This window comes from Microcaecilia unicolor, chromosome 8 (genome assembly GCF_901765095.1).
Source record: "Microcaecilia unicolor chromosome 8, aMicUni1.1, whole genome shotgun sequence".
NCBI classification, from domain to species: Eukaryota; Metazoa; Chordata; class Amphibia; order Gymnophiona; family Siphonopidae; genus Microcaecilia; species Microcaecilia unicolor.
This window is the reverse complement of record NC_044038.1, coordinates 41,607,821-41,622,277: the sequence shown is the minus strand read 5'-3', so window position 1 is coordinate 41,622,277 and position 14,457 is coordinate 41,607,821. Positions and strand designations below refer to the sequence as shown.

General features: G+C 43.5%; 1 protein-coding gene across 2 annotated transcripts in view; it reads left to right on the top strand.

Moving 5' to 3' along the window:
- ABAT (4-aminobutyrate aminotransferase) overlaps positions 1-13,610 on the top strand; it is a 105,558-nt gene extending 91,948 nt beyond the window's left edge. For both annotated transcript variants that reach the window (XM_030212166.1, XM_030212165.1), the window contains exons 13-16: positions 4,347-4,514; positions 5,128-5,274; positions 12,299-12,410; positions 13,231-13,610. In XM_030212166.1, coding sequence (XP_030068026.1) covers positions 4,347-4,514; positions 5,128-5,274; positions 12,299-12,410; positions 13,231-13,352 — 549 coding nt within the window. In that variant the 3' untranslated portion in view covers positions 13,353-13,610. The remainder of the gene's footprint in view (positions 1-4,346; positions 4,515-5,127; positions 5,275-12,298; positions 12,411-13,230) is intronic.
- The last annotated feature ends 847 nt before the right edge of the window (positions 13,611-14,457 follow it).

Genomic DNA, 14,457 nt, shown 5'->3' with positions numbered 1-14,457 from the left:
CTGGAGAGTATTTTTTCAAGTTGAGCAGACTTACAGTGGGGGAAATAAGTATTTGATCCCTTGCTGATTTTGTAAGTTTGCCCACTGACAAAGACATGAGCAGCCCATAATTGAAGGGTAGGTTATTGGTAACAGTGAGAGATAGCACATCACAAATTAAATCCGGAAAATCACATTGTGGAAAGTATATGAATTTATTTGCATTCTGCAGAGGGAAATAAGTATTTGATCCCCCACCAACCAGTAAGAGATCTGGCCCCTACAGACCAGGTAGATGCTCCAAATCAACTCGTTACCTGCATGACAGACAGCTGTCGGCAATGGTCACCTGTATGAAAGACACCTGTCCACAGACTCAGTGAATCAGTCAGACTCTAACCTCTACAAAATGGCCAAGAGCAAGGAGCTGTCTAAGGATGTCAGGGACAAGATCATACACCTGCACAAGGCTGGAATGGGCTACAAAACCATCAGTAAGACGCTGGGCGAGAAGGAGACAACTGTTGGTGCCATAGTAAGAAAATGGAAGAAGTACAAAATGACTGTCAATCGACAAAGATCTGGGGCTCCACGCAAAATCTCACCTCGTGGGGTATCCTTGATCATGAGGAAGGTTAGAAATCAGCCTACAACTACAAGGGGGGAACTTGTCAATGATCTCAAGGCAGCTGGGACCACTGTCACCACGAAAACCATTGGTAACACATTACGACATAACGGATTGCAATCCTGCAGTGCCCGCAAGGTCCCCCTGCTCCGGAAGGCACATGTGACGGCCCGTCTGAAGTTTGCCAGTGAACACCTGGATGATGCCGAGAGTGATTGGGAGAAGGTGCTGTGGTCAGATGAGACAAAAATTGAGCTCTTTGGCATGAACTCAACTCGCCGTGTTTGGAGGAAGAGAAATGCTGCCTATGACCCAAAGAACACCGTCCCCACTGTCAAGCATGGAGGTGGAAATGTTATGTTTTGGGGGTGTTTCTCTGCTAAGGGCACAGGACTACTTCACCGCATCAATGGGAGAATGGATGGGGCCATGTACCGTACAATTCTGAGTGACAACCTCCTTCCCTCCGCCAGGGCCTTAAAAATGGGTCGTGGCTGGGTCTTCCAGCACGACAATGACCCAAAACATACAGCCAAGGCAACAAAGGAGTGGCTCAGGAAGAAGCACATTAGGGTCATGGAGTGGCCTAGCCAGTCACCAGACCTTAATCCCATTGAAAACTTATGGAGGGAGCTGAAGCTGCGAGTTGCCAAGCGACAGCCCAGAACTCTTAATGATTTAGAGATGATCTGCAAAGAGGAGTGGACCAAAATTCCTCCTGACATGTGTGCAAACCTCATCATCAACTACAGAAGACGTCTGACCGCTGTGCTTGCCAACAAGGGTTTTGCCACCAAGTATTAGGTCTTGTTTGCCAGAGGGATCAAATACTTATTTCCCTCTGCAGAATGCAAATAAATTCATATACTTTCCACAATGTGATTTTCCGGATTTAATTTGTGATGTGCTATCTCTCACTGTTACCAATAACCTACCCTTCAATTATGGGCTGCTCATGTCTTTGTCAGTGGGCAAACTTACAAAATCAGCAAGGGATCAAATACTTATTTCCCCCACTGTATGTTGGACTTTGTGTACAGTTCCTTGGAGTTTTGGAATACTGAAAGGATCTCTGACATCCTGCTGTGCTCTCTGAGCTGCAAGAACCGTTCATTGACTGACTGAATTGCAACATCAAGGACTTTGAAGAAGAAATTTACTTTGAATTTCTGTTTGAGGTCTGTGATAGGCGCATTTCATGATTCATAATCAAAATGTGTCTTTTTTTTAATGGCGAGATCTTATGGGCTCAGCTGGGAAATTGACATCAATATGAAGTTTCTCGGCCATCATCTGTGTACTTTTCAGGACATTTTCAAATGTGTTCAGAACAGTTGTTTTAGAGGAATAATTTTGCAGCTTTCAATTGTGTTATAGCTCCAGAAATGTCCATCTGACCTCTCTGTGGTATCTTGCTTGTTAGATTTATTTCTAATAATATATCATGCCATAATACCAACACACACACATTTGAAATTGCAAATATTGTTTGCTATTTCTGTTCCTTCTGCAATGGTTTTCATGTGATTAGCTCCTGTTAATGCTTCATCTTCCATGACTGCAGTTATGGCATCTTCCACTTTCCCAGTCTGGTTGCAGAGAGCCTTTACCGCCTCCACACGACTTTCCCATCATGTTGTATTCAGTGGTTTCAATGCAAGATGTGATGTTCCCAGATGCCAACAATGGTTGGAGGCACTGTAAAATGTATATGTACTTTGAATAGAGTCAAAGAACTTACAGGCTTCAAGAGACACTGAGGCAACTGACCACTAAGCTCAATGAATATGACCCACAAGGGCCAAACATTCCAGTGGATCTAGCTCCTGCATCCAAGCCTGCATACCACTCCTTTTCCTTTCATATGGGCTCCATTATCATAGCCCTGTCCTGTTGTGTCTGCAATCTTAATGTCCATTTTGTTCAACTTTTGAAGCAGTACATCTGGCATCCCAGCTCTTGTACTGTCATCTAGTATAGAGCACATTTGACCCCCATCACTGTGGAAGGTGTTCATTCTTTATTGCCTAAGCTTACAAATTGTCTTAGTGTTCTGGATATCTGTCCTTCTTGTTTGTTAGCTAATCCACCTATAGATATAAGTCTGTGGCTTGTTACATAAATCTTTTGGCCTCAGTCAGGTTTCCCATAGAGAAACGGCAGCAGTAGCAACAGAAGGCAGGCTGCCTGGTGGGGGTTGGAATGGCAGCAAGCAAGCAAGATAGAGCTGTGGAGCAGCAATTGCAATCAAACGGCTGCATGTACAACACATGTTGCGCGGTATGGCTCCTGCTCTTTGCCTGACGCTCATTTGTAAGGCTCTTTGCTATTCACAGTAATCTCCCCATCTTTTATTTGAATAGCAGAAGACTGACTATGTGCTACTCCCTGAAACCTGCTGCCTGAGGCCAAGCCTCAGTCAGCTTCATTATAGGGCCTTCCCTATCAAGAAGTCAGCGAGTTGCAGGCTCTAGTTCATTATTCTCCATGCACTCAATTTTTCAATAAAAGGGATGTTTGTGCACCAGTGAGTGGAACTTGGGACCACTTTGTGCTAGACACACAGTCTGCATTTAAAAACAAGACTAAAAGTGCTAGGACGTGGTGTCGCAAGGTATGCTTGGTAGCCCGTAAGAGTGTGCTACAGCGGTGGATATCTCCAGAGCCACCGGAGTATTGGCAATGGCGGAACCAAATACATGAACTAGCTACCTGGGAAGCTAAGGAGGCAAAAGGGAACCCCAAAAAAGAAAAAAATCACTTTTTACTGATCTGGAATCCATATATACAGGGGTTAAGCCCACGAGGACGCAGCTTATTGTTAAATATGTTGTAGACCTGCATGGGGACTACTGGTTAAGCGATGATCTATCTCCACGGAGTAGGTTGACAAGAGGGGGAGAGTAGGGACCCACCTGGGTTATCAGAACACAAACCCAGGGGGGATATCGGGGATAGGGGCTCGAGGGGGGGAGGGGAGGAAGGGTGGAGATACAGGGAGGAGGAGGGGAGGAATGAGGGGGGAGGGGGATTCCATAAGGGTTGGCAACATGTTATGACTTGCAATATCGATGGGGAGGGAGTTTGAATTTGATCCTTGCAAGAAGCTTGGAAGATAATAAAAAGAGGTGAGTTGGGGATAAAAAGCTAAAAGATTGGTGCCGGTAAGCAATGACACATTATTGCGCAGTGTACTTTAATATAGGAATTTTTCTTGTGTATCCTCAGAATGTGGACCTTGTAAATCTCAGTATGACACCAATAAAAATGTTGAACATAAAAGGGATGTTTGCGAATGCATCTCAAATTCCAAAATAATTTCAGATTTTCATCTAAACCAATCCATCGACTTGCCTACATTTTTATTTTATTTTTTTACATCCATCTCATCTAACCCAAGCAGGGGTTTTCCTCTCTATGCACAGGAGCTGCACCCTTCCCCCCACCCCACGCTCAAAAAAACTCAAATTTTAGACTGCTCTGAGCTACAGGAGACTGACACACAAGGCTCCATCAGATGATGTAACCTTAGTGTGGCTGCATTCCCCTGTTGTGTACCTTAATCCCCATTTCAGGTAAGCAACTTCATTTTACCCTTTGAAGGTAGTCACGTGAAATAAATATAGTTTGCATTTATCTATGTGTACAAATAACATTTCTGTTGAGCAAGAGAATAAACATGTATTTCATCATGAAGTGTTGGATTTCTGACTTCCAAATTTTTGATGTATCTGGACAGCATGGTTGTGCATTTTTGGTGGATGAAGTGCAGACAGGAGGTGGTGCCACCGGAAAGTTTTGGGCCCATGAACATTGGGGCATGGAGGATCCAGCGGATATAGTATCATTCAGCAAGAAGATGATGATTGGAGGATTTTTTCACAAGAACGAGTTTAGACCAGATGCTGTAAGTATTTCAATGAAAGCTTCCCTTCAGGTGTGGCACTCATCATGAGCAGAGTTCCACTCCAACCCAGTGACTTGAAAAAAAAAAAAAATAGACGCATGATCAGGTCCCCATTACAACCATTTAAACAGCCAGGGTCTACAGATCTAGACTGGCAGGTACAAATGTTTGTTAATCTGAAAGTACTGTGCGTATATCTACTATATCTATGCATCTACACAGGTAGAAGATAGAAATGCATGCATTTTGTATTCATAAAATTCAGTACATAAATTTGAGGTGCTAATTAGCAGAACCAAATTTATATATTATACCAGTTGTAGAATTATCAAAATCTTTATGAACTCCTACAATTCTAAGCAGTAACCTACAGATTTTAAAGCAGGGGCTTAGAGTTGCTGTGTCTTCCACATTGAAGGTTTTCAGTGATCAGAATCATTTGAAAATACTTGATTCATTTCTAAAATATATTTTAGATTTGAAAGTTGGCCCTTAAGTGTTGATTAAGGCTGTTCAGGGCCACCATCCATATAAGTATGTTTCCTCACTGCACCATTAATTGATTATAAAGCATTATTTCTTGATTCTAAACGTTTCCTTTTTACTTTACAAGCCTTTTCGGATTTTTAATACCTGGCTTGGAGAGCCTTCCAAGAACCTGATGCTTAGAGAAGTCATTGATGTTATCAAGAAAGAAGGTCTTGTAAACAATGCTGTGCAAGCAGGGAAGGTTCTACACAGAGGACTGTTGGAGTTACAGGTAACAAATTTTCAGTCAATATGTTTCATTGGGTGAAATTTTCAAACTATCGTATTGGACAAGCAATATCTGTATTTACAACTTTCATACACTGGAGTAAATTCTGAAGGCTCTTATTTAAGATCAAATTGAAAGGGTATGATTTAGAGTAAAGGGGGAATTTTTATTCCAGAACGGGGCAATTTTAATTCAGTGATAAATGTTTCTTATATGAAGTGTCACCCTCAGAGTGAGCATCTAATGGAGGGTTAGTATCTAGCAAGTGAAGCTTCTTAATCCATTTCCCTCTGATTTCTCCAGTGTTATAAAACCCCTATTAAATTCTGCATGTGGGTTCTGAATTGAGGGGATTTAATTGAATGGGTGTGCTTGCAGCTAAATGTTGAAACCACTGCCAGGATATTTGTGTTGCATTTGTATCCCACATTATCCCACCTATTTGCAGGCTCAGTGTGGCTTACATTGTAACATAATGGCGATCGCCAGTTCCGGATCAAGAAATACATAATATTAGGTCTGCATCACCTGCTTTAAAATTTATACTTCATACTGCCTAACCCAAGTGTGATTTTCCAAACTGCTTCACTACAAAGTCCATGATTAATTTTCACTCCACAGATTCCGTGTTCTTTCCCTTTGAAACCACCCAAGGACAACTATAATTAGATTAGTTAAGGAGAATTAATCTAACAGTCCAGATGCTATCTGGTAAGGACAGTGAAGTACACAATTTCAGAGAAACACCTACTGGGCAAAAAAAAAATTAAAAGGGTATCTCAAAACCAGGGGCGTATCTGCATGGGGCCACAGGGGCCTGGGCCCCCGCAGATTTTGCCCCGGACCCCCCTTCCGCCATTAACCCTCCCTCCCTCCCTCGCCTACCTCCGTCACCTACCCCGAGGTCCGCTTCCTCCGGCTTTTTTAAATATTGCTTCAGCTGGCGGGGGACCCCAACCTTCCGCCAGCCCAGCCGTGATCTTTAACTTTTTCATCCTCGTCGTGCAGCGCGCTGTGAAAGCTGCATGCATCTTTAGTTCCAGTTGGATGGAGTCTGACGTCGCAGCACGTTGACGTTACAACGTGCTGCGACGTCAGACTCCATCCAACTGGATCTAAAGATGCATGCAGCTTTCACAGCGCGCTGCACGACGAGGATGAAAAAGTTAAAGATCGCGGCTGGGCTGGCGGGGGGTTGGGGTCCCCCGCCAGCTGAAGCAATATTTTTAAAAGCCGGAGGAAGCGGACCTCGGGGTAGGTGACGGCGGTAGGTGAGGGAGGGAGTGTTAACGGCGGCGGGGGGGGGGGCTATAATGTGCCCCCTCACTCTAGCCCCTGCCCCCCCTACCGCCGAACCTCAGATACGCCCCTGCTCAAAACATACCTTAAAACAGAGTGTGAGAAATTTCTCTTAACTAATTGGCTAAGAGACCAGAACTTATGTTACTCTACGAGGTTTAGTGTTTTCACCAGGCTTAAATTCTTCCACTTTAGTGCATGTTCGTGCAGAAGTCACTAGTTCAAGTCCCAAATCTAAGGCAGGATTGATACATAAGAAAAATAGACACATCCCTAGGGCCCAAAGTCAGGGAACCCATAGACTGCATTGTCTCCCATCTTAGAATGGTAAACTTCTACCTTCTGGCCTGTCTGGGGCTAGAGTTGCTGTACAACGAGCATTCTTGGTGGGGGTGGGGGGAGAAATTAATCATCACCCATGAGCATCACCTACTGGGAGCTCTGGAGAACGATCCCTGACTAAGGAATGTTTGTAAGTTACTGAGCTAAGGGGGCCCTTTTACTAAGCTCCATTCAGGGACGGCGTTAGAGGGTAGCAAACAGGTTAATTGCCCTGGGCCCCCATACCATAGGAGACCCCAAACCTGCCTTAAGCTAAAGGAGGCATAGGCTAAAGGCCAGCTTTTGGGCCCCCTCCCCGCTTTCTGCCTTGGACCCCTAAATGTCTAACACCAGCCCTTGCTTCATTAGGCGCTAATGCATGCCTAACGCACCTTAAATTGGCATACCAATGGGACGTGCTCAGGCATCCTGCTGTAACTGCCAAATTATCGTGCACTAACTGGTTAGCACAGGATACCGCATGGGCCCTACAACATGGATGGCGGTAAGTGCTCACATGTTAAATTTTTTTAATGGCAGCAGCTCATGGCCATTAATACAAAAAAGCCAAATTTATGGCTGCGGTAAAAATGGCCTTAGTGTGCGGGGGGGAGGGGAGAAATCCACGTAAGGGCATGCTAATGACCCTAACTTGCATAGTATAAAAATAAGGAGGAAAAAAAATACCAGACTAGTTTTGAATGAAACTCATGGTACCAGATCCCAGGGCTAATTCCAGTTTAGCTACATATGCAAAAGAGCAGGAGGAACCCGTTCTGCCCACAAATACCTATTACTTTGTACTAGTATTTTTTTTAATCGCATACCTAACCATTAATACTAGTAACTTGGTGATTGAGATGAGAAATGCCTAAGGGCCCTGTTTACTAACGTTTGCTAGCGTTTCTGTCGCACACTAAAATTAGCGCGGGCTAAATGCTAGACACCCATATATTCTTGTGGGTGTGTCTAGTGTTTAGCTTGTGCTAAAAACACTAGTGAGCCTCTAGCGTGGCTTTGTAATCAGGGCCCTTAGTTTCATTTTTAGGAACAGCCATACAAATGAGAGAGCAATGTTATTTTCAGAGTTTCACTTTCTCCTTAAATCATCCTGCCAAACAAGGAGAGAATAGACACTAGTAATATATTCCTCTGATATTTATGGTACAGGATCAGGAAGTGTTTACCCAGCAGAACGTGCACAGACAAAGGGAGTGAGTTATGTAGGCACATAAGATACGCTGCAGAAAATGAGAGAATGTCTTATTTATTGATTTTCTTTAGTACGAGAACTAAGCAGAGCAGATATTAGCACTATAAAGGCCAGCTATACTGAAACTTTTGTCAATTAAAAATCCTCTTAAGTGAGCATAGGCACAAATTTTCTACCTTTTGATTTTTTATATAATCAGCTGTTTTCTATAGTGCCTGCCTGTTTTGCTTAAAATGTGAAGTACAGGTTAGTCTTAGCAAAATCACCTGAAGTATGTTATCTTTCCAAAACTGAATAAAATGAAGACCAGTTAGCCAGGAGGGAAGATAGTTGCTTGTACTGAGGCCCTCAGGACCTGCAATTTTCCTATACCACCCCCACCCCCAAGCTGCTGTCCGACGTTGACAGTGGGAAGAAGGGCGTTTGAATGAGGTAGGAGACCTTAAAATCAATTCACTCATAACAGTAGTGCAGTTCTTATGGGCCTGACCAATTGTTAATCTGTGAAATTTTTAATCTACACAGGAAGTTATACAGGTAAATTTCTTGGCAATGGAAAGTTTTAAATGGGACACAGGTAATGTTTGGTCTAAATTTTAAAAAAAGGTGTCCACCCATAGCATGGGTGTCGCTATGGAATGGCTATGACACCCCAAAAATAAGGCTTTGCCACCCAAAGTGGCCTGCGCTGGTGTAGATGCATGTATTGGACGTGCACAGGTCCATTTTTTTTTTGCCTGAAAATCGACATGCGACAAAGAAAATTGGTGTGCTTGCATTTTGGGCCTCAGACCTTACTGTCACCCACCCATTCACTTAGCAGTAAGGTCTCGCACGTTTACTGGGCGGTAATCGTCAGCACTCATACAGTGCCGATTACCGCCTGGTTAGTGCCGCATGCCGGAAAATAAAATAGATTTTCCAGCGTGCATAAAAAATGAAATTGATGCCCAGGCCACACGGTAACCGGGCAGTAGATCCGAAAGGGCCCCAAAACAAAGGGCAGCCTGCTCTGTCAGGCTCTAGCGCCCTGCCCTGCTCCCTCTGACGCATTGTTCCTGCTGCTGTGGGGGAGGGACCAACAGGGCCTGACTGAGAGCCGCAACATAAGGCTCTGTGCCAGCTCCCTTTTCTTTAGTTTGTCATTTTTCATAGTGCTGATAGTCCCGGAGCAGGAAGTAGTTGCAGGAGGAGGGTAAGCTTGAGGGAAGAGGTGTAGACCACCATGGGGGGGGGGGGGGGGGGGGGGCAAGAAAGGGTGATGCTGAAAGGAAGGAAGAGGGAGATGTTGCTGAACCAAGATGGGGGGGGGGGGGCAGGGCATGACAAAAAAGCTGGGACCATTTTGGGGTTTGAGAGGGTCTGATATGGGGGCCGGAAGAAGAAGGCAAATTTGCAGACTCTGGGGATGGTAGAACGGCACGTGCTGGGGCTAGGGGTTGAGAACGTCCTGATTTAGGGAGAAGAATTTGACGCTGGGGCTGAGAGAAAAAGGGACAAAGGTTTGGGGCTGATCTATGGAGAAGGGTCTGATGCTGGGAGAAGGGGGTTGAGAGCTGACACATGGGCTGGAAATTGAATTAATAGAAGGGGATTTTAGGAGTATGGGGAAGATGATGGCAGTGAAAGAAGGGGTTGATGCTGGGGGAGTGAGAAAGAAGAACAGACTGTGGCAGGATTGATACAAGGGCATTTGCAGCGGAAGGTGGAGATGGAACAGTAGAGAAATAGATGCTGGGACAAATAGAAAAGGCAGGGTGAGTTAATACTGGAGGAGGCAGCAGGTGCCAGGGAAGAGATGGGAGAATGAATACTAGAGATGGGACAATGGATGTTTTTTTTTTTGGGGGGGGGGGGGGAGGATAAAGAAGCAGAGTGCTATGAAGAGGGTGAGATAACAAAGGCAGAGGGGGCAAGTGTTTGAAGGAATTGAGAAAAGATGGAAATAGGGAAGTAAGAGGGAATGGAAGTCTGTTTAAAGACATAAGAAATGGACTGGTGGTGCAGCGGAGATGAGTGACGGGGAAGGAATGGGGTTGGTGAGGGGATAAGAGGTGGAGTTAGATGAGGCTGAGTAGGCAGTGAGTACAGAGAGTGGAAATAAGGAACTAGAAGACAGTAATAAAAGACATGTAGAAATGGAAGGACTAGAGAGGTAAGTCTATGGAGGGAAAACGGGAAATAAAGTCTAGGTAAAAGAAGATAAAAAGGCAATTAAGAGAAATGGCAGGAAAAAGGGGTAAGTACAGAGAATGGAAATGAAGAACTAAAATAGAGATTACATTAAATGTAGAGGGGTGTATGACAGAGAGAAATGGGACAATGGGAGCTTTAGAGATGAAAAGGCAAAGATGAGGATGAAAAACAGGCAAATGAGGGGTAAAGAGGAAAAAAGGAAACAGTGCCAGAGACATGTAGAGGAGGAATGGAACACAACAGTAGGAGAGAAGAAATTAAAAGGAGACCCTGAAAAAGAACCTAGACGGCTGACAAGAAATGGGGGGACCGGGGGAACAGAGAAATAAGATGATGAGTCGTGAAAGGTAGAATGCTGCCGAGTGGTTTACAGAACTGGGAGTGATAAGTTTATACTAAGATTCTGTCTCAACCTCTATAGCACTGCTGCTCAACCCAGTCCTCAAGGCACATGCAGCTAGTCAGATTTTCAGTATATCCTCAATGAATATGCATGAGACAGATTTACATGCACAGCTGTCTTGTTATGCAAATCAGTTTCATGCATATTCCTTGTGAATATCCTGAAAACCAGACTGGGTTGAGAACCACCGCTCTATAGTCTCTGGATTTCATTCCCATATAGAAGAATTAATCGAATGATGCTGTGAAATAATACTTTTATTTATGGCATTTATTAGCCTGAGTAGAACTTGGGTACAATGTGGATTACTGTTCTCTATGTGATTGAAACTGGATAAAGGGGTTTCTAAGGCCTTTTGGGACTTAAAGGGAGGGGAGGGGTGTGATGTGCAGAAATGTCACTTTGACTTGCCTCCTCTGTCCCCTCCCCCCCATTTTGTCTAGTGACACCACTGTGGGTATGAGAAGAGCAAACGGAAAGTGAAAGGGGTGAAAGGTCTAGGAGGGAGAGAGAAAGAAGAGGTGGAGAGGGCATAAAGTGTTGAACTGGGGTGGCATACACTCACCTTTAGTCCTACCACCTCCAAGACATTTTTTGGGAGAGGACCCACAGGAGTACATTACATTTTTCCCTGGTGAGTACTGGAGAGTAACAAAAAGGCCTTTAGTAACTTTTTATGTTTCAACTTTTTTATTGATGACAATTCGAAAGAAACATATCCAACAATATGAGTGTACAGAAATTCAAATATCAAATGTACACAATAAAAAAACATCACATTAAGGCAGTCATCAAACTTTTAACAATTTTATCCACCCACCCCTACCCTCTCTTTTTATATTTCAACGTTTATTAACTTTTCAACAGTTTTTATTGATGACATTGCAACACAATACATTCAAAAGCATATATTCATATCGATTAGCTAGTGACTTATCTTCCTTGTAAATATGCTTACCATCTGTCACCAACTTTCATATGTATAACTCTTTCCCCCCCCCCCCCCCCCTCCTCTCCAAGGCCTTTAGTAACTTTGATATGCCCTATGGAGTATGCTGTCTAAATTGGTGGTTTTCAACTTTGGGAACCTCCCAGCCACTTGGTTGTCAGGAATATCCATAGTACATATGTACAGGACTTCTACTGAGTCTGCAATATATGCAGATATCTCATGCACATTCATATCTTGAAAACCAGTTTGCATAGAGAGCTGTAGATCTCAAGTACTTTACAGACCTAGAACATTATCACCTGGACAATCCGTTTTACTAGTGCCCCTCACGTTCCCCACTCAGACCTGTTGATAGGATTCATCAAAGGAAGGAAGCCTCTGCGTTGATCTGGGTTCTGTAAGAAACTGGTCACGGAGTGCTGCCACATCTACAGTGTACTTAAAACTAGTTAAATGGTAAGCCTGTGGATATCATGTTCAAACGATGCCAACTGTTCATATGTTTTGTTTTGTTTTTTTACTAAACTGGAGGAAGAGCATCTCCAGGAATAGCTGAACTCCAAGAACAGATTAACTCACCTCTTGGAGTATCAATGGAATGGACAAAAGGAGAAGTAACGCACGTTGGTGGTGTTATTTACAGGCTCGATACCCACATCTGATGAGCAGCACAAGGGGGCAAGGGACATTCTGTTCTTTTGATGCACCAGACGATGCCATTAGGAACAAATTGATTATACAGGCAAGAAATAAAGGTAAGACTAAGACATACAGCATGTGTTCTCTGCCACATATTAGCATTTATAGAGTGGAAGAGTCATCTAATGGTTAGACTGGCAGGCCGAGAATGGGGAGTTGGGTTCAGATATCACTGCTGCTGCTCCTTGTGATCTTGGGCAAGCCACTTAACCCTCCATTGCCTCCAGTACAAACTCAGATTGTGAGTCCTCCAAGGACAGAAAAATACTTACCATATCTGAATGTACACTGCTTTGATAGCTTTCAGGCTTGTAAGCAGGATATAAGAAAAACCAACCAAACAAAAAAATACTAGAAAAAAAGTATACTCATGTAAAAGTTCATTCAATTCCTGTCCTTAAAAGTAAATGGTTTAAATCAGCAATGTAAGTAGACTTGCTTCTGCATTTTTATTGGACCAGACAAAACAATATGGAAAAAGACTCCCCCCCCCCCCCCCCCCGAATACTTGGAGTATTTTAAAACTGTCCTTTCAGATTGTTAAATATATTTTCTATTAGTAAGGCAGACTTGAGATTAACCACTTACTCAAAATGTTCTGTCTTTTAATCTTCTTCCAGTGTTAGCACTTATTCAAGGGTCTCTTTACTAAGCTGTGGTAAACAGTGGCCTGTGGTAGTATAAGTGCGTGTATTGGGCGTGTGCCAGGCCAGTTTTCACTGCATCTACAAAAAAAGTGTTATTTTTAATGGGACGGGATAAGGGCCTGCGGTAAAAATGAAATCAGCACGTGGATTCTGCATCAGTTTCTGAGCCAGTGATAGTGTTACTGTTCATAAATATTAACCTGTGTCTTTTTTTTTTTTCTATTTTTAGGCGTTGTACTGGGAGGCTGCGGTGAAAGGTCAATCCGTTTCCGCCCAACTTTGGTCTTTAAAGATCACCACGCAAACTTGTTCCTGAATATTTTCAATGATGTTTTAGCAGACTTTAAGTAACCTCAAGGACATTTTGAACACAGTGCAGCTCATTCCTCTTTAAATACTAAAGGAAGCTGACTTCATGGACTGAAGAGAGGTGATTTTAAGTACTGCCAAAGCAAAATTTCCTATGCCACAGTATTTCATGGGTAAACATAAAAGCTTTTCTGGGCTTCAGGTAGTGGCAAGCAACATAGTCCCCCCCAATATTCAAAACCATTTAACTGGCCAGGAACGGTAACTGGCCGGTTAAATGGTACTTGGCTATCCGGCGATAGTCAGCGGGAGATAGCTGGTTATCTCCTGCTGAATATTGCCAGCTAGTTGGCTATATCATGCGATATAACCGGCTATTGGTTTGAATTTAATTAGCCAGGTCTGAATATCGACTTTGCCGGTTATGTTGAAACAGGCCAAAAATAAACCGGATATTTAATACCAGTCACTAGAAATGGCCCAGCATTGAATATTCGGCATCACCGTGAGAATTAGCTGGGCTAATTGTCACGGTCTGAATATCGGGTCGATTGTGTACGAGTTTGGCAGTAGAAGCATAACAGCGTGATGTAGTTGTAATACCCTGAATGCCACAATTGAACTTAAATTTATTATGTAATCACGTGTGAAGGGAAGTGAATTGCTGCTACTGTCTGATGAAAGGTTCTGCTTTTCTGCCTCCTCTGCTGCTCTGCCAATTTGTGATATAACTTACAGCAAGACCGTCATAGCAAACAGCATATTGTCAAACTGAAAAAAAAAAAAACCACCCTCCCTCGCCCCTGGAAATTGTAGTATAACTTCAGTAAACAATTGGCCTGGTCTAGAGTGCCAACATCAAGAGGAGTCTGAAAATGAAAATGCAAAAGCATCAATCAAATGCACATACTATGAACAGTCCTAAGTCTTTGACTGCTTATACCAGTCTAAAAAGGGAGCTCATTGCTTATCGGAAACTTTCACTCTGCCTCCTTTCTGGGCAGCAAGTTTGCTCAGATAATTTCCATAGGACATTCCTCAGACCAAGTCCTCTGAGGTAGAACTGCAGAACACCAGTGCAGAGCCACTTTGCATCATATGGCTGCCAGACAAGGCATGGAATGGTGGCACAGGGCCTACGGAGTAA